A 25,599-nucleotide genomic window follows, 5' to 3' on the forward strand; every position below is an offset into this window, starting at 1 on the left:
CCCCAAATAAAGTGGTAGGAATTGTTAAGAAAGGAGCAGAGTACAAAATGCCAGACTTCATTATGACCTGTACCCATGGTGAACTCCATCTTAAATTACCATGGGCAGGTCTGATCCCTCAGCTCAAAAAAGCTACAATAAAAGTAGAGAAGATGCAGAAAAAGATGCAAGGATAAAAAGACCAAACTTATAGGAGAGCTTTTGTACAAGGAACAAGTGAATATATGAGGTCCTTGGGAAAGATGAGACTTCAGGATAGAAAACTGTGAAATCAGACATGACCTGGAAAGGGTGAAGAGGATAAAGTTCCAAGGCATTATCTTTGGTGTTTTGGAGCACATGATCCATAACTTCTGGGACAGTATCCCTATATCTTTCCTATTAATATTATATTAATATTATAATATCCTGTTATCAAATGGGAAGAAAGAGTTCCACCTTAGGGCACCCTGAGGAGCTCCAGGAGTACAACAGGTGCTCTCAGGTGGTGCCATATGCACTGGGGAATCAGCTGAGACCAGGGAAATGACAACATTTTCCCCTTTCCCTTGTCCAGTGGATGCAGCATCTTTGCAAGTGATGACCTGAGCATCTGTGGTAGAGTGGGGAACAGAGGCAGGATGACAAGGAGCTGCTCTAGGGTGACTACCAACACTAACAAATATTTCAGAGCAGTAGCCCCAGATGTTACAAATCACTGCAGCACCCATGCCACTTGTAACACACCAGACAAAATGTCAGAAACGCTCTGAAATCAATCCTGTTAGGGCTCTCTCTGCATTATTACATTGCTAGGTTTTTATTCAACTGGCACAGGGAGCTGAAATATGTAAAGATCTGGTGCTCTGATGCTCTTGCAGTGCCCTTTGGCAGGTGATTCGTGCTACAAACTCCTGGAAAGAGTCTGTAACAATGCTTTGGTTTTCACTGCATATATCCTTGGAAACGGCACTCAGAGTGAAAATTAGGTATTTAGCAACCTCCCTCATCACCAGAGGAATGCTTGGCTAAGCTTACTCCATAAGAATGCCAGAGAGCATTTTCTACAAGAGAAAATGTGGGGGAATCCAGTGTACTACAGCAGGCCTTACCTCCCCTGCTTATTTTTTATTTTAGTATAGGCCATGCTGACTGTCTCCAAAACACTGCTCTGAAATGAAGCTTTTAAAGCTGGCCTGTTTGCCTGTGAAACTTTAACATTAGGCTACTAATAAGAGGTTTTATTGCCTTTGTGCAGGAAGGGGAAAGAGCTGTCGAGCCTTGAGGAGCTGTTTCATCTCCCCTCACCTGCAGAGTATGTAGCTGCTGACAGAAGGAAAATAATCTGTAATTCTTATTGCATCAAAACAGAAGGAACAAAAGCAGGGTTCTGCTTCTGACAGACAACGCAGATGTCAGTAGTGAAGGGAGTGATCCAAATGGAAATGCTAAAATCTTCTGAAAATATCTCTGTTTAGATGGCTGAATATGAGCCAAATACACTGAGATTTAGCTGTGTTCTTCCAGGGGAAGGTAGGAGGTTACACTTGATGGTCCCCAGGGGTCTCCTCCATCCTGTGCTCCTGTGACCCCCAGTGCAGGGTGACAAAGCAAAGGGAGAGGAATTCCAATTGAACTGTGGCAGGGAGACTGAGGAATAATAATATTAAAGATATAAAATATGTCATGATATACTTTAGGAAAGAAATTAGTTTTCAGGATGCTGCCTGGGTTGTTTTCCTACCAGTCCTCCAAGCCTGGTTTTGAATCTGCACATTTGGAAAAAAATAAATTGTATTCTATCACAACATACATACCACTTGGTAAAGTACTTCTTATTTTAGATTGTTTTCAGGCATTCTTATTAAACAAAGGTCACATCCCCTCAAGATCCAAAGGTATTAAAACTTTCTATCAGCGAGCTGGCTCTTTTATCTCGCTGAATTTTGATATGAAATAAGATGGTGACAACTATCAATAGCGTCTGAGTCTCTTGACATTTTTGCTCACTTGCCAAGGATGTTATGTTGAAGCCTGGAGATTTTGCAAATGTTGGTCTCATGTAAGCTTTGATTTTTTTTGTCCAGTGTTTGTGCCTTCTGTTCTCAGAGGGCACTACTGTCTTAAGGGGAGTTGGTGTAGTGTGGGCGTCACAAGGTGCTGATAGATGAGGTTATGACAGGCCTTAATCCAAGAAATTACCCTCATTTTTCAACATCATTTGTCATGAGGAATCACCTTCATCTGACATGGGAGGAGACATCCATGACTGCAGGTACAATGGGTGCTGTTCACAGCACTGGCTCTGCTCCAGGGTGCAGGTGTGCAGCAGGGCCCAGGATGGAGAAGAAAAGGGAAGGGACAGGCTAATTATTGAGTCAGGTGTCATGGTCAGTGACAAGACACAAAAAAAGGATGTTTGTGCATCATGTCATCAAGCCCCAGGATGCAGAATGATGTTGGTAATAAAGCATTTCATCCTGAGGACTCTCCAGGGAGATTTTCAGCAGTACCAGCAACTGAGGAAAACATCTCACAAATAAAGGGCAGAGACAGATTTACATTTTAAGGTAGATTTACATTTTAAGGACTGTACTGATGGATCTACTAAACACACAGCAGCCTTATGTCCATACTGTAAATATTCATATATACATGGGTGTGGTCTTTGAGGAGAGGCCTTTTTTGTGGCCAGACTTGCTTTGAGCTTCAGAGTATCAGAACCTGCTTGGTGCTTTTCCATCTCTAGGTATAGAACAGAAGTAAAAAACAGAGTCCTTTGTGCCAAGTAACTCTACATCCTTTAGGAGGGGCTTTTCAGAAATGTGCAAATAGGCAAAAATATAAAGTGGCCCGGAATATAGTAACCTTTTCTTGTACATTTTGTACTACATCTCCAACAGTGCTCACTGGTCTGTGCATGAAGGATGAGAGACCCGACAAGAAAGAGAGGGGAATGAATGATACAAATACTTTTGCTTTGTATGGTGGAAGGCCAAGGTAAGATATCAGCTTATCAGAGGGATGTCAGCAAAAGGTGTGATTAATGATAGCAAAATCAGGGAATTTGTTGCTTCAACAAAGTGCATAATCCTATTGTTTTATGGAGGGAATCTCAGGTGCCTAATAAATAACTCAATATATTGTGAAAACCCTTCTGGCACTATACATGTCAAATGACAAGTTCAATTTCATATTTAAGATATTAGATAGGTATTTACAAGTAATTTTTAAGATGTTAGAAAAATTAGTTTTTCCTAGAATTTGTTGTTTAGAGAAGTAGAATCAATTTTACTCTTTCTCACAGAAATTTTATATGGTTTTGAATGTGATGACTTTAGTAGAATGAATCTGGCATTCAGCAAGATCACAATCTGTCCCTGGTTTTAATAGATTAGATGGTATCAAATAAATATGTCATTTTTGTAAGCAGAAAAAGCTGTTTCGAAGTTATAGGTTTTATTTATTATTTTGGGATATAATTGGTTTTGAAAACAGAATGGTCCCAGCCACAAAAATCTCAAAATTTATAATAAAATATAATTTTACTTTGGAGAATTATTAGATTTGGAGTTATAAGAGCATTTTAAAGAGGGCTTTCTCCCTTACCTTCACATGAGATTCCATCACCGCTGTATCCAGGGGGACAAGGACCACATTTAAACTCTCCATCTTCATCTGGCTCGCACTGCACGCCGGTGAAACACGGCAGATCTGCACACACCGCTTGGTGGTGAACCCCACCGCTGGATTTTGGCAGCTCCACACCATCCCTCACTGTGCTGAGCACCTTCCTGGCTGCTGTGGTGGGTGCTGGAAGCCGTGCTCTGGGAGCAGACCCTGCTGGGGCACCAACACTCTGGGATGCAGCACCAAGGGAAGGACCTAACAGACGGCGAGGGGAGGGGACGTGCGGTGCCAAAGGAGATGCTCTGGGCTGCTCTGTTGGGAAACCCTGGGGTGCTTTATTCCTCAACACTGGGACTCGACTGGGCCATTTCCTGGGAGAATAACCATGCCTGGAAGGAGTCTGTGACCTTGCAGGGAATGAATCTGCATTTGTGTTGGGATGAGGAGGAGTCTGTGCTGTAGTTTCTTTGTGCTGCTTAAAATGGAGAGGGGGGTGGGAGGTCATACTGACAGCTGGGGCTGTGGGCTCTGTCTCCTCATGCAGAAGGGGTGTGAGTGTGTCACTTAGTTTCTCAAGAAAAGGTTGTTTCTCAGGTGCTGTGAACTCCATATCAGGTTGTTTTTCTGGTGACATCTGAACTTGGGAAGTCTTCCTCTCCATTGTAAAGGATGGAGTGTGAATGACTCTGGGGTTTCTTTCCAGAAGGAATGCAATATCTTGTCTTGGAATTTGAGGTTGGGAAAGAAGGGAAAATACATTTCTTGATGTCTTAGATGCATCTTCTTGGTGAGAGCCTCTAGCATCTTCAATATTTCTTCCAGGAAAATCCATGTGGCTTTGGAAGGATCTTGAAACTAGGGCAGAAGAAAGATATATATTAGCTAAATTTGCTGGTCTAGAGTTGAAAGGAACCACAGTGAACCTTTTGGCTTGCAGCAAACAACAGAACATCAGTTCTAGAAGTAAGAGTTAATTATCAAATATGCTATGGGGAGGTTTATGCCAACTGGCTTAGAAATGACATGGGGCTGTCTGCTGTGGGTGACACCAGCAATGACAGGCAGGGAACTGCAGTGATGGCACTCAGAAGGTGGCATTCATGAACCAGATGAAATATATATGTTTTGGTAGCAAGTCTCAGGGAAGGTCAGACATTATTTGAGTTGCAGCATTGGGCTGACATGCAGGGATTAAATTGCAGCCAACCAAAAACTTGGCTGCAATTGGTTTTGCAATTGGCTGTAAAATGGTTTACTAATTTTGGCTGGCTTAGTCCATGAGGTTTTGGTACTGTGCACCTTTTTTTGTGGTGAATCTTCCAGTTCTTGACCTCCTGAGCCAAGATTTGCTTCTTACTACCTGCTTATACTGCAGTGCTGTGCTGGGAAATGCTCGGAGGGGATAACTCAGAGAGTTTGCATTCCAGCTCTTTGAGTCAAGGAGACAGAACATTGCACTTGGCACAGACAGACGCTGGAGATGGAGAAACACACAGTGTCAACGCGGCCCTTGGCAAGATTGTGCCCTGAAGAGGCTCCAGTGCCACCACAGTGGGTGACTCTGGAATGCTTCTGTAGCCCTGATGGCAAAGGGAAGTTTTAGGAAAGCTTTTAAAGGAGACAAATGGAAGAGCTTTGTTGGTGCTGCGTACGGCTCCCTCCAGACGTGAGGGGCAGTGTGTGAGGGAGGCTGGTTTGTTACTGTCACCCACTTGTCCCAGAGCCAGCCACCTTTTCAGCTGTGTAAGGAGGGATGATAGATGGCCAGAGGGGACTCTGTGAAGGGCCTTGAAAGTGGAGACGAGTAGTTTGAATCAATACTTTCAGGAAGATTAATGGCCATCTGCTGACGCTAATGAATGGAAGAGGCTATTTTTAACCGGTTCTGGCATACTCACTCTGTAGGATATGGAATATACTGGATCCTGAACAAAAACCCTCTCTTGGTTCTGGGGTTAACCCCATGCAGGATGCACCTTTTTCTTTTAAATATAAATATTAATCATTTTCTGAAAACTCCCACTGATGGAGATCTTAACCATAGTTAGCAAGGAAAGAGATTCGGATGCTTGGCAAGGGTCAGATTAAAGTTAGGGCATTGAATGGACCAAAGCAAATCCTGGCAGCCAAAGTAGTGTTTATTTGGCTGATAAATAGTGTCATTCTGCTGGCAGCTGATGAGTGTCTATTGCCCTGAAGCACAATGTTTTGGAGATTTACAATGGTACTGGATTGAGCTGTGGCCATCAGCAGGTAAATACATGGTATTTAGGAGAGCAGAAGGCAAATACATGGATTTCAGTATCCAAAGTAAGGCTGGTGAATGATGAGAGACACAGAATGGAAGAACAGAGATGATGAAGCAGGAGGATATCAGCAAAAAGAGCATATGAAGATAGGAGAAGTCAAAGGATTTTAAAAATGAATGAATGAGGGAAAGATGAAAGAAATATCTCCACAGAAAATTATCAGTATTAGATGATCATTATAGACATTAGAAAATTTGATTCAGGGACCAGAAATCAACAGGAATGACAGTGAAGGACTGAATGACCTCTCTGACAAATTTCCAAAATGAGTCCTGATTATAGCTTTGAGCTCCTTCCACTGTGTCATAATTAAATGGGTTTTCCTCCCAATTAAATTTGAGTAACTAGAAAGGGGATCAGACTGACTACCTGAGAAAGGGAAATCTTTTATTTCTTTAGCAGTTGATAGGGGTGAAATACCCATTCGTCAATAAACTTCATCTTTCCCTGTAAGAGGAAGCATATTTTTGAAGTATTTCTGTGATAAGGTGATTTTTACATCTCAAATACTGCCTCTGAAGAGTAGTGCAACATTTTTGTTGCTTGTTCATTATGATATGTCCTGATAAAGGTCCCTCAGCCACTCTGTAGAGGTGACTGAACTTCATAAGGTTTTGGTGTCATTCAAGGGTGTTGACCAGAGAATCCTCTCAGCTTTCATTGTTTCAGATTTTTACTTATGTTGATAGTGTGCAAATTAGTTCAGATAAGAACACAATAGATTTTTTCTGGAATACCTGAAAATGTCTTTCTGCAGCCTTCTAAGTATCTAAATACGCTAAAATAATGAAAGCAAACCAAAAATCTGACTACAGTTGTCTGTAGTCAGCAGCTTTCTCAAATCCTGCATTACTTCAATTTATTTTCCTTGCTGTTGATCAGTATCCTCAAATGTATAACCAATTATCCATGCAAACTGTGCATGTGTGAATCTGTTTTTCCCTGCTATGCCAGCATATGATTGCACATTGGACTGGGTGAAATCACCAAAAAAACCCAACAAGGCCAAGTGCTCAAGGTTACACCATGGAACAAACCCATGTTTTCACTGCCTGTCAGTATTTCTGCCCCCGTACAAACAGGGAAATGTGCAGCAGTGGAATAACTGAGTTTATTTTTCACAGAAGTAGATAAGAGACTGAAATGCTGCTGCTCTGCTCCAGATGTGCAGGACCTGTGTTTTTATTGATGGACTGCCCCAGTGTGAGCAGGCATCATTCCTGTATGGATCAGGTCCCAAAAAGACAGATTCCTCTGTCGTCCCTCGTCTGGGGAAGATTGGAGCAGGGGTGACAGTGACCAAATTTCTGAGACAGAGGTTTAACATCCCTCATCCAGCTCAACACCAGGACACTTTCCATCCATGTGGTGCAGGTGTCCCCCAGCCTGTGATGCTCCAGCCTCTGGCTCCCCAGGGTTTCACACAAAGCTCACAAATCAGAACTGTCACAACCAGCCCTGGTTCACCAGTGCCATCACAGAGTTGCTGAGATCATTCCAAAGGGAATAAAAATGACTGTTTAAGTTGGTGGAAACAGCCATTCACAGAGAAGGTACTTGACATCTCTTAAACCCAGGGTGAGATATCAACATTGTGAAACAGAAAAGAAGTCCAATATATTTTTCTCTTTTCAGTTTATGGTTTCTTTGGTTGGAGGTTTTTTTTGCATCCACAGTCTTTCAGAAAAAGACCAGATCCAGACTGGAATTAAGAGAAGTTATGTCCTTTTCTGACCCCAACTACTTCTGCTCCCAGTGAATCAGCACACATTTCACACCCTGGGTACAACAGGCTGCTGATTATATTCCTTGGTGCTGCTCCCCCACATCATTGCTGGGGTTAGACTTACACACCTTCACTCTGTTCTTCCCAAGCCACGTGCCTCGGAGACAGCCCCATCCTGACCAAAACTGGCAGCTGACACTTCAAACACTTGCTTAAGCTGCCTGCAGGTCTCAGTATTTATCACCTTTCCATTTCCATGCTTCTCTTTGCAGCTATTAGAGACTTAGCTTTTGGGTTTAAAATAGGAGTGTAACTTTTTATTTATGTAATGACTTGAGCATCACCATGTCATCTCAAGTGCTTCTCTCCCTTTTAATCTAATAAAATATCCCAAACCAGTCTACTCTTCAAGTGGAGACTGGCTCCTTCTCCTTAACAAAATCCTCTGGCTGTGACCACTTCTGCCTCTCACTTCAGAGGATTATGGACACCTTTAATTCTGATCGAGTTACAGCTTCTTCAGAATTCTGTGAACAGTTTAAGGATTCATTATTAACACAATTCAATAAATTTACAATTTGTGTAGTTTTAGAGCCATTAACATTTAGTAGTACCTGCTGTCCAGCCCATTTCTCATTCAGAAGAGTGTTGGCAGAGAAATGCTCTTTTGACATATTACACTGTGTGGGTCATCATTTAAAATTTGAAACATCTACCAGCACATAAATCTTATTTAAAATGTCAAGAGAGAACAGAAAAATTACACTGGTCTAAGAAGTCTTGTTACCAGAGTGGTTAGAATATTCCCATTTCCCTCTGTATGTTTCCATGTTAATATTTTTTTCTGTATTTACTGAGTGAGAAAAGGGAAACAAGAGCAGCTGTCAATAGGATGCTCCAGGGAAATTCTCTTTTTTTCATCAATTCTTAGTTTCCTCTTTTATATCATTATGTCTTGACATTACTTTCTTCTCTGCTCAGAGTGAGTTTAATTCCTTAATCACTTGTTTTGCCATCTAGTCATACCCCAATGTCTTCCCTCCCCTAAATATTCAGTAATATAGTGTTTCAATTCTCCCTTCCTTCCTGTTAAGCATCCAGAAGTTCCCCACATTAGATGTTGGGTGGAATTCCCAGTCACCATTTCCCTTCTCCTACAATCACAAGCAGTAACTCCCAGAATAAATTCCTCACTACCTTTAAGTGAAATACAGCTTCACCTCCCCTGTTTTACAAACAGTCATATCCAGGATTATTTTTGTAGCGACAAAAACCTTTCAAAACTCATTGTGATTGGGATATTAGTGTAAATTTAGATAGGAGCTAAATTTTCGACCCAATAATCATTTTATTTAATGTAAAAATGTGGAAAACCAAATGTAAACCTGGTGTGCCTCACATCCACACAGCTCAGCACAGAGCAAAGGAGTCACACGACTCTGTACCCATCTGTACAGGAGTATTCAGTCCTTGTGCTCTCAAACCACCACTTCTGTGATGGGTAAATTTACTCACTCCATGCTTTAATGATGAAATTAAAAGGTGAACATCTAGTTCACTGTCCCTGAGCTCTTTCAGCCTGATAGAAAATGAGATTGTGTCACTGATGTTGCTGTCTGGTGAGCAATTTTCTTCCCCTTCACCTACCAAAATCATGAGCAGCAGGGAATTGTCTGTGGGCTCTGCATCACTCAGCCACTTCTGATTATAACAACTCCTCTCCTTCAGACTCTGTTTGCCAATGTGGCTGCAGCTGCACATACACAATTCTCTAACAGCATCCAGAATTTGCAAGGCAAATTTGTCTTGTGTCAATGAAATACAAAGTCATTCTGCTGTAACACAACACTTTTGGGGAGGAGAAAAACTGGGATCTTCAGTCAGCTCACCCACTCAACCTTGTTTATGAGTCTTTCTGTGTTCAGAATAAAGGATTCCCACAAGTGCAAGGGGATCTAGACTCTGCTATCAGGGAGGTCCTTTTCCAGTTCTGGGATGTTGAGAACCTGTGTGAGTATACAAGAAAATATTACCTGAATGTGAGGTAGTGAGTTTGCTTATGTCACATTAAAAGTAATTTATAAGTTTTGCATCACCGTGCAGTTCATTGCTTCAAGGATTTTAGAGCAATATAATTTACATCTCCATTCATTAACTGCTTTCTTTAAAGAAAATGGGGATTCTGAGATGGTTGGCCAGGAAAGAAACAGTTCATGAACATACAAATGATAATATCAACTACTTGACAAATTTTCAGTCTTATCTATGATACATTAAGGAATACATAAAGATTGTCCCTTTCACACTGAACAAATACACAATTTTAAGAAAGATTTTTCTAAGGTATAGCTCTTTTTTTATAGGGAATATTTTTCTATTTGTAAAGCTTTTCCAATAGAAAACATTGTGATTTGAGTTTAAGAAAGAAAAAAACCTTTTATGAAATTAAAGAGGTTGTGAAGATTAATTAAAGAGTAATTATGAAGATTACATGGCAGAAAAAACTAAGAAGAACAAATAGTTGGGACAATAATACTGCCTTGATTTAAATTAATATACGTCAGATTTCTCACAGATTTAAATGATCAGCTCTTATTTTGGTCTTCTGGGTAGATAAGATTAGGCCATGAGCTGAAATCCTAAAATGACACTCAATTCTGAAAATGAAAAAACAGCTTTAAATATGAAATTTATCCTAATACATTACATTTCCCCTTATTATGTGGATCTGCTTTCCAAGTAAGATTCTTGGGACATGACATTCTGTACAGGCAAAGCATAGGAAGGTGATTAACACAATGACAGAAAAATGTGTCTTTGAGGAAAATAATGTATTTTGAGCACTTTGTTTTCAGACCCTGTTTGTTGGGAGGTTTTCTTTATTTCTTTTGTGATTTTTTTTCTGTATGTTTTCAATACAAATTTTACCAACATGGTCACCTGAGACAGCATTTTTAAAATGGTGTAAGAATTGCTGATTGCAAAGATATGAGCATGCTCCCCATACATAGATTTTTTTCCCCCTTCTCTACCAACAATTTCCTTTATCAGTATCTTTTTTTTTTTTTTTGATTGCCTGTGGAGGTTTATAAACCTGCTATGTTTTTACAAACAATGTTTTCTCAAACACATCTTCTACCTTCCAGTTTATTTCAAGATTTAATTGAAAACTTCCCTCCTGTGGGTTGGAAAAAACTCAAAATGTTTGATGTGCTCTCACCCCTCGCACAGGAGCCGTGCTCCTCTCACTGCTTTGTTGCCAGATCTCCTTCCGTGCTCTTTATATACCTTGGATCTTTATATCTTTATATTCCCCTTCTCTGCTGCTGTTTTCAGAAGTGCTCTTCCTGTGCTTTTCTCTGAATACCCAGCCAAGAAAACAGGAAGCCAAGGAGAAGTGTGGTTGTGTTTCAAAACACCCTGGATCACCCACTTAATCCCCTCATAGCTGTTTTATCACTCTTCCTTTCATTATCCCTTGTCCATCTTTCGGGCCTGAACTTTTACCTCTCCTCTTTTGTGTTCTGCCTCCTCCAATTATTGGAGCCTGAAACTGCATTATTTCAGCAGCTACAAAGGTGGTGTTAAGATAGAGTTCATGGAACCAAATTATATTTTCTATTCAAGAATTGACAGTATATTTTACTTCTCAGAACTGAGAGAGATGGAAAAATTAATAGAAACTCTGTTCTTATCTGATGATCCCTCATGGGTCTTGAGACTCTCTCATGGCACGAACAGGTTGATAGATATATACAAAATAGGCTAAATTAAGGCAGATCATTTCTGAAGCATCCCTGTCTAATTCTCTGAAATATCTATGTAGAATCCTTTAGAAGAGTAATAATAGATTATAAAGAAAGTTCATTTCTTCAAAAGAAAAGCCATAATATTTCTTCAGAGAAAAAAATAGCTGAAATACTTCAAAGTATTTCAGCAAAGAAATAGCAAAGAATAAATTACTGAAATACCTCTTTTACTCAATTCAAGAAATAAATGGTCTAAAACAATAATTATGTTGTTTTGTGCTGTAAACATATAAAAATTGAGTTATTTTACATATGAAAGCCAAGACACAAAATGAACTATGCCTTACTGGGAACCAGTAATGAATTTATTTTAAAATCATGTAAGCATGTATAAATACTCTCAGTGAAATCATGCTTTTATGGAATTCTCCACAATTTCAACCAATTGAGTTGACAAGTACCTATATTCTCTTAGCAATTTAGAAAACAAAAGGTAAGAAATTACAGTAGTAAGATTTCAGATGGTATGGCACAAAAGAACTTAGCTAGTTCTCTTTGAAAAAACAAAGGTTGGACTGGATATCTTTTGAGGTCCCTTCCAACATTGTTATTCTGATTCTCTGAAATTCTAAATCTAATATATTAACAGCTTGGGCAATGATTTTCTCCTCCATCCCAGAGGATTGGTTGCCTTGTGTTAGCTCTGGGCTGATGCTGTATCTCTCCAGGAATGAACCAACACTATTCATGTGATATGTGATATTTGGGGCACAATTCACATGACTTGGCAGTGGACATCCCCTGGTGCTGCAATAAAATACTGTGAAGTGGGTGCTACTGTACCTTTATATACCTTGGTTCAAAACCAGCAAGATGTTTAGGAACTGGTCCTAAATTTGTCCTGACCATGAAAGTTCTGTATAGTTCACACCTATTTTTACCCCCTACCCTGTACTGTGCTGGGTTTTGTGTTGCTTACGAGTCCTTTCTCTTCAAATCCTTCTTTGCTTTATCCCTTAGTGGAAAGACTCTTATGTTGCTTTAATGGGGCCATGATATTGGTCCAGTCTGAGTTACTTCCAGTTCTAAAGGGGCCTTTAAGTGCCTTTAACAAAACAGCAATCTTGTCAAATTTGTGCAAACAGGGTTGGCTCCCTTTAAAAGCTGTGTGCTATTATAGCTGGATGATTAAATGAGCCTGGAAATTCTAAGAGAAGATAATCTTGCTCTGCTCTGTCAATGTAAAAAGCTACTGAGCCTGTATCCTGTGTAGATTATTTGTTGGAGACTGAGTTGTTATTATCACTTAAAAGTCATGATGGCCCAGTGATTGCTTAAGCAAAAGGTGGCATATTCTTGGTAGGAGAGAAATGTAATCTGTACTTGATATTCTGATTGAATGTAAATATTATTCATGGCATATAGCTGAGTCCTCTTCCCTAGTGGTTTTATGGCTTGGGCTTCATTGGTCTTCTATTGCTGAGCTACATCATTTCCTAAATATATCATCTGTATTGGAAGCACTTAACAAGTTCTGGATTGACAGAGTGTATGGATCAGTGAAGCTGGAGACCATTTATCTTTTAAATTATCTAAACATATTCTTCCCACTGTGCCTACTTTGCTTGTTATGTTTGGGTCATAGCATATACTGTACAGGTCTCTTGATATTTTTCTGAAAATACTTAATATTTTATGAGGTATCCTTAAGGAGAAGAAAGACATCAGAAAGACTCTCTCAGATTCCCTTTATGTCTTGACAAGTACAGGAGTGGATTTCCAGTGGCAATTACAGACTAAGAGGGCAGGAAAGGGTCAGAGCTTATGTCCAAAATTCCAGGCTGTTCCAGGCCTCATGTGAAGATTACTGGTATGCCATTTGCAAAACTGACTCTTTCATAGGACCAAATTTATATGGAATGTCTTTGTGTGGCATTTCTAACCCCACTTCAGTTGCCATTTCATCACATATCCCTTGAAGGAGACATCATTACATCATAACTAGTCCATCTGAAAAAAAAAGTACATTTTGTCCTGAAATACACCAGCTAGAAGCACTGAAATGATGTTTATGGAAGGGATAAGCAACTCCCACCACATATTCCAAAAATGAATTGTGGACTGGGTTTCCATGGCTCGAGTTAGATCTAGGAGCTGGAAGCCATTGACATTTAATGCTTCCCAGTTTTGGAGCCCACAGGCAGAGCTGAGAGCTGAGAGCTGAGAGCTGAGAGCTGAGAGCTGAGAGCTGAGAGCTGAGAGCTGAGAGCTGAGAGCTGAGAGCTGAGAGCAAATCAGAGTTTACTGTTTAGTGTTTCTGTTTTGTCATGGCTGCAGCACCTACATGCCTGCCTTCACATAGGCCTTGTAACTCGTTGCATAAACCATGTCAGGATGGGTTAGGTACTCTTTGCAAAGCACTCTCTGAATGCTGAGCAGTGCTTGCCTTTTATCTACACCTACAGGTACGCACAAATCTCATATTTAAAAGTCCTGTGTGTGATGTGCCTGCCTTAACAGGGGTTTTTTGTGTCTTCCAGGAACTGTGCTCAGCTCAGTCCATTAGGGTAATGCTACTCATTCAGTGGAATCACTCATGATTTACACTGGGCTAAGTGAGACTGGAATCTGGGCCTTGATCTCTTTAATGCAAATTCATCAATTCTGTTAGATAAAAGATGAAAGGAATCTATTACATTCTTCAGTCGTCTCTTGAAACAAAATCATTTGATTGGTTCAGTGAGAAGTCCCTACTCCTGCAGTTAGCTCCAGACATGAAACCTTGGGTTGGTGACCAAAGCTCTTACTGGGGATATTTATTTTTCATGGATAGTGATTAATGATGAGTGCTAATAATGACAGAAGTGATTTCCAAGTTAAAATTTAAGAACGTGAAACTTAACGTTAATATGCTCCTCTGGTGTTTGAGCAGTATGTGTTTAAAGACACACACATTCTTTTACTTCAAAACATTTTATTCTCCTTTTAAATCCACATCCTGATGTCGATCTGACAGTGGTGCAAATGAGAAGGTGACAGAGGTCTCTCTGATGTAAAATCAAAGTGAATTCAGATGCACAGGGCAGATACTGGAGGAGTGTGAAGCACAGAGCACGTAAACATAACAAATAACAAAAGTATAGCAAGTGCCAAATGTCTACAATACTGCAAATTAACTGCTATGACAGGAGATCTTGCAGAGGTGTTCTGAATGGGAAAGCAGAACTCGATTACAGAGATCATAAAATCACCCTCTCCCTTGATCTTCAGCTGCCTAAACCAGGAGAGGCAGAAAGAGCTGCTCTGAACAAACAATCCTTTATGGGTGATGGATGTGGCACTGCTTTGTCCAGTAAAATTGCTGATTTACTAATAGTTAAAAAATAAATCCTTTGTGATGACACCAACCTCTCTAACCTGCTAAAGAAAGTGCAAACAGATGGGTATCTGTGTGACTGTGAGTGATGAAACCAGGCTGGAGAAATACCCAGAGCGCCTGACGAGAGCTGATATTGCTGTGTGCAGGAACATCACCAGCATCCCCATTAGGATATATTCATTTTATTTGTGCCAGGAATATGACCAATGATACTGGGTGGTTTGATTTAATGGATCTGCCTCTTCTAGCAAAAAAAGAAACAGATATTTTATACAAAAGTGAAATGTGCCCAGGGAAGCCTGGATAGATTTAAATTCCTTAGGCTTTCCTATTTATTGCAATGCCAACAGACTTAAGGGACTTTTGACCCCACTTGTAAATTCTTAAATAAATGTAGGATACCTGCTTTATGGGTCTGAAAGGGACAGGAATAGCTTTTTGTTTCTGATAGGAGAATATGTTTTTTAAAAAAAGAAATTATTTCCCTCTATATGTGAAATTCCATACTGGCTTTTCCTTAAGATTGTTCTGATGTACTTCACGAAAAATTGCAACCAAGTCTGGTTGATTTAAAGTGGTACAAGCTACAGATACAGGCCAGGTAAAATATGTAAGTGAGAACAGAATGAGGCCCTGCATTTTTAAAGCAGATAAATGTAGCTCAGAAACTTATTTCTAGAGTTACATAGTTTGCAGTAAGTCAAGCACTTCAACAGATGAATGCCCATCACATATGAATGCTGAGGAAATGGTACTTTGTTGATTATAAATCAAAAAAGGACTTTTTGCGTGCAGCTCATCAAACACTGACTAAAGAAACAATTTTCTTCTGGAATATTTTTCTCCTCGGCAGCCTACAAAGGCATTTGGGTAATTTTTGTGGTTTCAGTATGAAGAAATACTTATCCTTTAATCCTTAAATCACTGCAATTAAGTATAATCTCATGTCAAAAGCAGCCAATAAAAGTACAAAATAGGGATTAGCAGGAGTATTTTTAGATTAAAATTACTAGAGTTGGAAAGAAGTGGCACATAATCTCAGTACCTTCACAAGCACTGTAGCAAGCTGAAAAGGATTTGTTCTGTTTCATTTGAAGGCTGATGGCATAAGTTACAAGGGAGAGAAGCTATTATTCCAACAGGGAGGATTTCACAATAATCATAATCCACAACTGTACATAGATATAATTGAAAGTCAATTCTTTTTTGTCTGGTATCTTTTAGTCAACAGTGCTATACAATACTTCTGCTTCCACTGGCAAAGCACTTGGGAAGGAAAGTTAAACCCATCATTTTGGCCATAATTAAGGACACTCATACAGCTGCAACAATTGCTTTAATTTCTAAGTATTAAAACAAATGACTGCTCTCATCTAACCTTGAGGCACAAGATTCTCATCGCTTCTATTGTGATACAATTCACAGGAATGAATATAAAGTTCTGTTGCAACAAAAAAAAAATAATTTCTCTTCATTCCCTTCCTGAAGTGTTCAAGCTGGCATCATTTGCAGCATGAAGTCCTGGCTCAGTTTGCATATTCAAGAGAAAAATGTGAAACAATCCCCCTGCCTCTGATATACAGCTCACTTTTGAAGGAAGAATGTACTTGTTTCAGATCCTGATACCTGGGATATTTCTTAAATCTTTGCCTGGGGTTGTATATGACAGGTATGAATCACACCAAATGGCAGCTTCCCTCTGCACTCCCCTTTCCAGAACACAGACAAATTTATTGGTTAATGTTTATATAAGCACAGTGTAAGTGTGCCTGATTTACTGTACCAATACCTGCAGCTGTGGAATGTCTGTTCTGCTCAACAGCATTTAAAGGACCTTTGGGGTGCACAGTGTGTATCCCATTATCCCATTAATGACAAGGTGCAGCTTTGGGCAATAACAGAAAAGTTATTTATATGCACAATGATTTTTTTTCTTCCTCAACCACTTTTACAGCTTTCCCAAGTTATAGAAGAGTCAATAGCTGGCTTAGTGATGCTGGCAGACTAAGTAATACTTTGTACATACTCATTGCTAGGGAGAGAAAAATGTTGAGTTTATTTTTGTGACCTTTAGATTCTGAGAACTGGCTAAAATCAATTTATAGTTCCAAGAGATTGGATGATACCTACACTAAGCAGTAAAATTGCTTCCACTTTGATATAGTGTGTTAAAATATAACACCAAGGTAACAATCATTGATTTGGATACAGAATGGGAAGCGAAGGGGGGTTGGTCAAGTGTAGGAGGTCAGGGAACAATTTGACAGGTTTCAAAACACTGTGTCTTGAATACTTTGGAAAAAGATTTAAAGAAATCTAACCTGGTAACTACTGTTATTAAGGAATAAACATGAATACTCCTGGCAGTGCAGTCTGTGCAGTAAAAAGGGAACAATCATCCAGACTGTCCCTATAGAACCATCCATTGAATGATGGGAATATCATTGAGAGAGAGCAGGATCAGAGGACAGCAGTTGCTGTGCCATTGCCACTTTGTGCCTGAGGTCAGGACTCAGCTTTTCTTTCACCACAGCAGAAGACCTCTTATAATGAGGCCTTCTCTTCAGTCCTCAGAGATTAATGGGAGCAGCTGATTTTCAGAGCTCCCCAAGGAAGATTATTGCTCAGGCTATGACCAACACTATAAAAATTCTTTAATTATCTGTTGCCTTCAGTTGTTGGTGCAGTTGTTCTTGTGTGACACTTTGTTTATTATTGTCCTCACTGGTCACCTTGTGGAACAGATGCCTTGCAGCAGAAGAATTAAGAAAGAAGGAGGGCTGGGTGATACTGGCATGTATTGAGTTCTGATCCTACTGAGGAGGAAACGAGTCCTGCATTCCTGTGCCAGTGCTGTGGCAGGAATACAGATGTGGTGATTCATACCCTTGAACAAGTCCTGATGTGAAGAATTCCCCCCAGTAGCAAATGAGGTGGTTAATCTATTGGATTTCAACCCATGGAGCCAGGTATTCCTGAAATAAGTCCTGCCAGCTGCTCCTCAGGTGGGAGTGACAGAACACAGCCGTCAGAACTTCATTCCAGAGGACAGCGTGTTGTAACGCCATGCTAGCTCACACTGCCTCACAGCCTTTCTCTGCAAAACCTTTTTAAACTTCTAAATAAACAGAAAGTACCTGGTCTGGGGACTTTGGTACAGACTCGACCATTTCCAACAAACCCGGCTGGACAGCGGCCGCAGACGTAGCCAAGGTAAGGGGCTCTCCGGTCAAAGCACGGCGCTCCGGGGAAACACGGCCTCCTGGCACAGCTGGGGACGTGTGACACACCTGCACGGCCAAAAACAACGCAGTTCAAGCATCTTATTCATCATTTCTCAGCTGAAACTCATATCTAAAATTTAGCAGTGACTGCCTGAGCCCAGCTAAAGCTTTATAACTGCTTTTATTCTTTTAAAATCTAATTAATGCAAAGTGTTCCCAAACCTTGAGCCAAACATGAGAATGTCCTGTAGGCACAGTGTAACAGAACAGCTGTTTCTCATTAAAGCAAGATTTATTAGTCCTCTAATTACGTGTTTTCAAGTTTATTACTCGGAATTGTTTGGCATTTATCATGTAAAATATAGAAACTGTAATTTTCAGCATAAGTGAAAGATTAACTGAGTGAGAAAAGGTATTATTTGACGTTCTTTTGGTCTTTTATAATTGGAAGGTAATTATCAAGCCTTACAGCACCTATACCCTACTTTGGAAGTTACACTGTGAAGTACATGTATTTCTGATCTGGAAATCATCCTTAATGTGTCAAACCTTGTATTACAGGAAACTGCTTTAATTATCTTAGGACTGTGTGCAAAATTTACCACTCTGGTAGTATATAATATTTTACCACTTATGATGTCACTGAACAGCAAGTGTATATGAACTGCCTGTGAAGTATTTAATAGTGCCAAGACAGAGAACAGATGATGAATACAATCTTAATGATGATTGTATATATTTTTTAATTGCTTCCAGTGAGGTCTCCATCATGATTCTCAAGTATTTTCTGCATTATTCTTGCACTTTACCTGCAGTATCATGATACAGGATACCTGCAAGAGGAAAGTTCTGCTTAGGGGTTGGCTGGCCTGGTACACATATTAAAAAATAAAAATAAAAAAAAGAGGGCAAGAAAAAGAAAACCCTTTATTTTACATATGCTTCTGTACAACAGATATGACCAATCTCAATTTTTGCTGCCTGCTTTCACTGGAAAAGAAATTAAAAATGCAACACTCCTTAGAGCACGACCAACACAAGCATTGTGCCAGGTGCACACCCATGTCAGAGAGTGCTGCATCTCTGGGAAAAGGTGCTGCCCCAGACAAGTTCATTCCTCGAGCTGATCTTCACTTGTGCTTAAAACTCAGTAACAATTCAGTGGCTGCCCATTAAATACTGAAATAAAACACCAGCATCACTTGGTCATGGCAAGCTAGCATAAGCTGCCACTTTTATCATCTTGCTCTCCATTGATCACAAGAATTTGGAGTAGTTTTGCCCTGCCTCAGAAGTGGTGTGATTTCTAATTAAGCCTGACCACTCTGACTGTTCCTGTTGTAATTCCATGTCAAATTGTTCAGCAACAATCTGATGTATTGAGTGGTTTATTTCTAACTCAAATTTTCTAGTGTTATAAACAGCTAGTTTGTATTTACTGTTAAGGTGTTAAAATTAATGATTTCTGAATACATAAACTGCCTCAAATGAGAAAGATTTCATATCCTTGTATACCTACCGTGTCTATCACTTATGTTAAAATTCTTAATTACAGGAGAATCCTTTGCCTCTAAGGATTGCAGTGGCTGCTTAACCTTAGTCCTGTTCAATTCACCTTTGCCATTGCTTAAAGCTTCTGTAACGTCAGCAGCAAGCACAGCTGTGGAAAATATCACAGAGACAAGAAACACAGTGTTAGAGCTGTGATTGATGATAAAAAGCCACAGCAACAACAAATCAGGTAACCTGGCACAAGTTTACTCTGGAAGCCAACAAGCAGATAAAGCAAAGCTTCAACCAAGTATAGAAAAAATTATTATGCGCAAGCTTTCTGAATTTTGCTTGTCTGGGAGTCTTAATATGCACTGTGATTTTTCACTGGGCTCAGGGCACTTGGAAAGCCTCAGGTCAAGCAGTGTTTGACAGCACTGCTCCTTGGATGGGGATGCTACACCTCACCCTGGGAGCTGTGCTCTGAGTTTTGCCTCTCCTTGAAAGCCTCTCGTTCTCTCTGAAACTCTGGTGAGTGTGTTTGTTCAGTCAGTTCAGCTGCCAGCTTTGTGTGTGTCGAAATACCTGTTAAAATGCATGTGGATGCAGTGAGGAGACTCTGAAAAATGGGATTTTCTGCATAATTTTAAGGTAATGAATTAGGGGTAAAGTCTACGTGGATAGTACTGCAAATTAAAAAATTATTGCCTTGGGTCTCTTGAATATTCTTTACTCTTAGCAGAGCCTGAAACTCTGACTCTGTATATATTAAACAATGCAATGAGCTTTTGCTCAATTTAGGAGCTATAGAACTACTTGAGCTCACCTTCCCTCCTTCCCATTATACTCATTTAAGCAAGGGAGTTATGAGCAGGAATGTTGAGTCTCTGAATCAGAGCTAAAAATAATGATTTTTATCCTATCCTAGGGGAACAAATAAGCCCTCGGGTTTATTCTTTCTAATAAATGTGCATTTCAGAAACAGATTTTTTTCTTTTTCTGTAATTAAAAAAATTCAACGCAAGAAATGTAATATTTTTCAAAAGCAATTTATTTGCTATATTCTTCCTTCGTGGATCAAATTAACCACTAAAATATTCATTTGTGAAACAGATGCAAAAGCACTTTGAAATAACTAATGTGGCCAAATGATACAACACAGAAAACTTTATCTACAGATGTTTGGCAAATCTGGCAAAGGCAGTGTTGCTTGTGCCAGGGTCCTGCAGCTACTACTCAGTCTGTTTACAATGGGTATTTTTTTTTTCCTTTCTGTAGTCAATATGAGGAAATGTTAATGGCTGCACAGTAAATATCTGTATTTTTCAATTCTTGGATTTCTTTGGAAATACCAGCAAACAAGTGAAAATGTCTTCAGGTGCTATTTATCTCCTTCTGGTTAAAAATAGAAATAGTTTTGGAGAAGGCTTTTGTCTGTGTGGCTGAAAGAAGCAGTGTGTGTGTGAGTCAAACCAAGTGCACTGGGATGGTCTCTGAGTGCAAAGTCACTGTAGGCTCCCCCATAAAGAGTCTGTGGCTCTAAAAGCAAATATTGAGCAGATCTAAAACTGTTCATGGCCCTTTTCTTCTAGCTGGGATCTGAGGAATGACTTCATGCCAAGCATCTCTGGGCTGTGTCCTGTAATGAGAGCACACCTTGGAAAGTGGTGAAAGGATGGAAAGGATTAGCACATTGACTTTTCTCTTACTCTCCTACCAGCTGTCACCCAAAGCAAAAATCAGCCCTGGAGGTGCTCCCCAAACACTCACTCCTGGGTGTATATTTAGGAGTGAAATAGTGGAGAATGTGCAGAGTGTCCCTTGGCAAATGATCTATCTGTAAAGTACTTTTTTGTATGCTGTGGTGTTCGTTCTCTACTGAAATGAAAAATAGTAGAGCAATTTGCATATATCCCCATTAATATAACATGACAATGGTCTGTTTTGTACATTCAAGGGTCTGTACTTGAAATGAGTGCCAAAATACTCAATTAGGGATTATAGTAGTAGAATGGAACCCATTCCCTCCCATCTATTAAAATAAATCATGTAAAACACTTACATTTGCAAGTTTTACCATTTCCTTCCATCCCAGTGGGGCAAATTCCACATGCATAAGATCCAAAGGTGTTCAAACAAGACACTCCAGGAAAACAAGGACTCTCTTCACATTCATTCTTGTCTTCCTGACAAGTAAGCCCTGTGGCAAAGCAAAGGGGAAGTTAATAATCAGGAAAGGTTCCCTGTTTATAGTTCAGCTCGAATGTTGAAGCAGACAAAGGCTCACTTCTCAGCTGCACACTCATTACAGGGAATGTCACTCATGTTCCAGCCAAATTCCCCACTGTCTCACTCCATCCTGCTTTTATCACACTGTTTATTACTGTCGTTATTGGCTCCAGAAGTGCTGAATTTGAGACTACTCCTCATGGAAAGCTGTGCATGTTAAATAAAAATGCACATAAATGAAATTAATATTGCCCCTGCATTTCCCATCTTTGCTGCTGTTTTTTTGTCTTCTTAATGTGAGATCTTTGTCATGTACTGAAGAACCCCATGAATTTCACCATTTTGGCTTTAGGGGATGAGGAGCCATGTACTGACCTCCATTGCACTTTCTGTTTCTATGTGAACCTTATATATCTGTGAACCAGCCTGATAGAGTCTGGTTGAAGGTAAACCTTACAACATTATCAGATTTTTAAAAACAACCCAAGTTTTTCTATTTCAAATCAACATTTGAAAACTTCAGAAAATGTCACTGAGCCACAGTACTGGTGGATAGGTTGCCACAGGATCTGAATCCAAAACAATCTCTCTTGACTATTGCTGATTTTAGACCCCTTAAATATCCCTTAACTGATATTCAAATTCACAACTCTGAGTGATTTAATGAATACCTCTAGGGGAGGGTGACCCAGAAGATAAAATCACTATCTGAACAGCAATGAGGAAGAGTAATCAAATATAATGTTGTTTAAAACTCCTCCAGGCTTCAGGTTCTGCTGTCTCTGTGCACTTGGGCAGACTTGGCTACTGCTGGTCCCAGGATGTACAGCCCTGAGGGCAGTCACAAACTAGCCCAGACCACTTTTACTGAGGCATCCCCTTTCTCCCTGTAGGAATATACAAGGAGATTGGGACAGCTTCTGGAGAATCCAGGGGCATGCCTCAAGACATAGCACCAGGTACAGGAAGGTTTGATCCATGTCAGATATCCAGGTTTCTTGTGACAAAAGGTCTAAGGATAAAGAAATCTTCTTCTTTTCCTTCAAAAAATAAAATTTTCACAGAAGGATTAATTACAGGATGATAAAAACAGCATTGCTATTCATCTCCTACAACATAATCTCTCATTGCTTCAGCATTGCGGACAGCTTTCACTAGTCCTTTCAAGTTAAAACAGCATCTCAAGGTAGAAAACTCAAACTGAAATCTCTCTATAGATTGAGCTGCCTAAAAAGCCAGTGACATCTCCTTCCCATGCCTGCTTCTTCCTGAGGAAAAAAAGAACAGCAGCATGAAAGCCACATCCCTTTTCCTGCTCCATCTCGAGCTAATTTGTTATGGTTTTCTTGCTTCTTGCTTCATTTATTGAAACTGGACATCACACAGTGTTGCAAGGCTAGGCTTAACTTTTTCCTTCCCTCATTAAATTTTGGCTGTCTATATTTCATTATTCAATTATCACATTCTTGGCATCAGACTGCTTTCCTCTGATGCTGATTTCTGGTCATGCATTGGGAAATTATTAGACATCACATGGAAAATACTGAATGAGTAGCCCTCTGATTAGATTAGTAATTTCTTTCTTTGAGTATCATACAAAGACATGTAACATGCCACCATAGACAATGTTGGATCAAAGTTCCCAGTTTCAGTAACAACAGTCACTTCTCCCTTGGTCCCTCTCATACTCTCCTTCTCACCTTTAAATACTCTGTTTTCACTGCAAAGGGCTGTCTTTCAAATCTTGAGACAAGGGCATTACAGAAATCAAAGGAACACCATAAGTAACAAGATAAAATTCAGCCACTTGGCTGATTTTTGTGATGTTAAGGTGAAACTATGCAAGCACTGCTTTTCACACAGAGATTTGATTTTAAACAGTGTCTGACCAATTTTGGCATAATGACAATCCTGATGAATCCAAGGAGAAATGTTTGCAAACTTGGCTGAATGATGCTGAAGAAGCAGCAGAAATGGACAGGAAGCTGTCTGCATCAAGAAGTGTCAATTATTCTGTTTACATGACCTCCTGTGCACTGTAGCACAGGGGAGACTCAACTGTCTTGGCACTGCTACAGTGCAAATAAAAATAATAGGAATAGAAGTTCATCAAGTTCCAAGGCTGAACCTTGTTTATGTGCCAGCTATATTTCTCCATCCCTGCATGGGAAGTTGTTTGAGAAAATAAAGTCCTTTCATGCCTCAATAGGAGCTGACCACCTACAGATGCAAAGAAAGATTTTTTTGACTGTATTCACATTAAGTTGGCTCTAAAGGAACAGAAAAATCCCACTTAGGCTCTGTATGGTGATTAGGAACCACTAACAAATCCTGGGAGTTTCTTCAGTTTCCTGAAATATAAAATTAAATTATTGTTCCATCTTGCTTCTTATTCCATCCCTAACTTTGTACAGGTATATGGGGAAAGAAATAATGATTTTGTGATTGGGATAGTTTTCAAGGGTTTCTGTTCTCAAGTGGTGTTGTTCTTGCTTTCTGTGGCCAAAATAATAAACAGCATGGATCTGTGTTATTTTGTTGACAATGCAGATGAAAAACAAACGAGCTTTGAACACTCAGAAATCCAGTAACAATCCTGGAGTCAGCCTTCTCTCAGATTTTCTACTGTCTTTTCTCCCTGCCTCATTCCCATTCTTACATTTTACCCTCACACTGATGCACCTGAGCTGCTGCTTCCCTTGCAGGGGTGTTTGGGAACCTCTCACAAGTTCTTGTTTCTGTTGCCTGTTTGCTGTCATTTGTAAAGATTTGATGGTGAAGTGGTGCTGTCACTTGAGCTGCATAGCATTGCCTTCTCATTAGATTATTGATGGTTTTCTGGGGAATTGAGACATAAACATAGCATCAAGAATGAGCTTTTATTGTTGTCACCAAACCTGCCCTAAAGTAAAATCATCTGCTTCCCAGCTGGCTTGCAGCTCCACTTGTTTATAATTTTTCACCTGCTATTAAAACTTTGAGATGTATTCCTTTTTCACTCAATCATACCTTATTTTATTTTCTTTTGTTTCTTTTGTTTTGGTATTTTTGGAAAAACAGAGGAGAAGAGCAAAACTCTTGCACTGTAATTTATCTTGCAAGAACTAAAGGTGCAGGAAAACCTCTTTTTTCTCTGGCCATCAAGGTGCTGTATACCTTTTGCCTCTCTAGTCAGCAGGTCCACTGAAGTTATTAACTCATGGAACTATATTGATTTTTATTCATTTAATCCAACTCCTTACAGGCAATCAAAACATTTCTCATTGTATATCTCCATAAATTTCACCATAAAAAGTTCCCAATTTCTCCTGTGCTCATAGGAATGTTCTTTCCAGGGGATTAAAGAAATTCTACTTATGTTTGGTTGGCTTAGGGATTTTTATATTTTGATCAAAGTTCTGTGTAAGGACTTTATTCTCCATGCTTAGGCTTGTGTGTTCTTGTCTCAGTGGGGTCTCTGGTGGTGTAGAGCCTTTGGACAGCAGCAGGCTTTGGCCATTAGCTAGCATTACCCAGAGTCAACACAGATTAGGTGTCACAGATCTTTTAGGCCTTTTTTATGGACTTCTGAAAGATTTTTATTTTTCATTTCTGCTGGAATTTTATAGAAATGAAATCTGGGCTTGCAATCCCACATGACCAAAGCAATAAAGGTTTCACAAGCTGCTGACAGGCAGGAAGGGTACCTTTCCCACTGAGTAAAATCTGTTCACTGCTTTTGTTTAAAAATTGGGGGTTTTCTGTATATATGCACAATTAGCAGTAATAATGATGTGCATTTGATGTTCTACTTTGTTTTTCAAATCTCTGACACCTGCAGCAGCCAACCTTATGGGTCTCAAAAATGTGAACAGAGCAGAGGGTTAATTGATCATCTTCTTCC

General features: G+C 39.7%; 1 protein-coding gene across 1 annotated transcript in view; it reads right to left on the bottom strand.

Annotated features, from left to right (window-relative positions):
- Positions 1-25,599, bottom strand: part of LOC107207247 (von Willebrand factor D and EGF domain-containing protein-like) — a 192,817-nt gene that overhangs the window by 107,263 nt on the left and 59,955 nt on the right. Inside the window, exons 15-18 of the mRNA XM_033516200.1 lie at positions 21,550-21,687; positions 19,516-19,656; positions 17,910-18,062; positions 3,589-4,464 (exon numbers count right to left, since the gene is read on the bottom strand). Coding sequence (XP_033372091.1) covers positions 3,589-4,464; positions 17,910-18,062; positions 19,516-19,656; positions 21,550-21,687 — 1,308 coding nt within the window. The remainder of the gene's footprint in view (positions 1-3,588; positions 4,465-17,909; positions 18,063-19,515; positions 19,657-21,549; positions 21,688-25,599) is intronic.

This window comes from Parus major, chromosome 7, assembly GCF_001522545.3.
Source record: "Parus major isolate Abel chromosome 7, Parus_major1.1, whole genome shotgun sequence".
Taxonomy (NCBI): Eukaryota; Metazoa; Chordata; class Aves; order Passeriformes; family Paridae; genus Parus; species Parus major.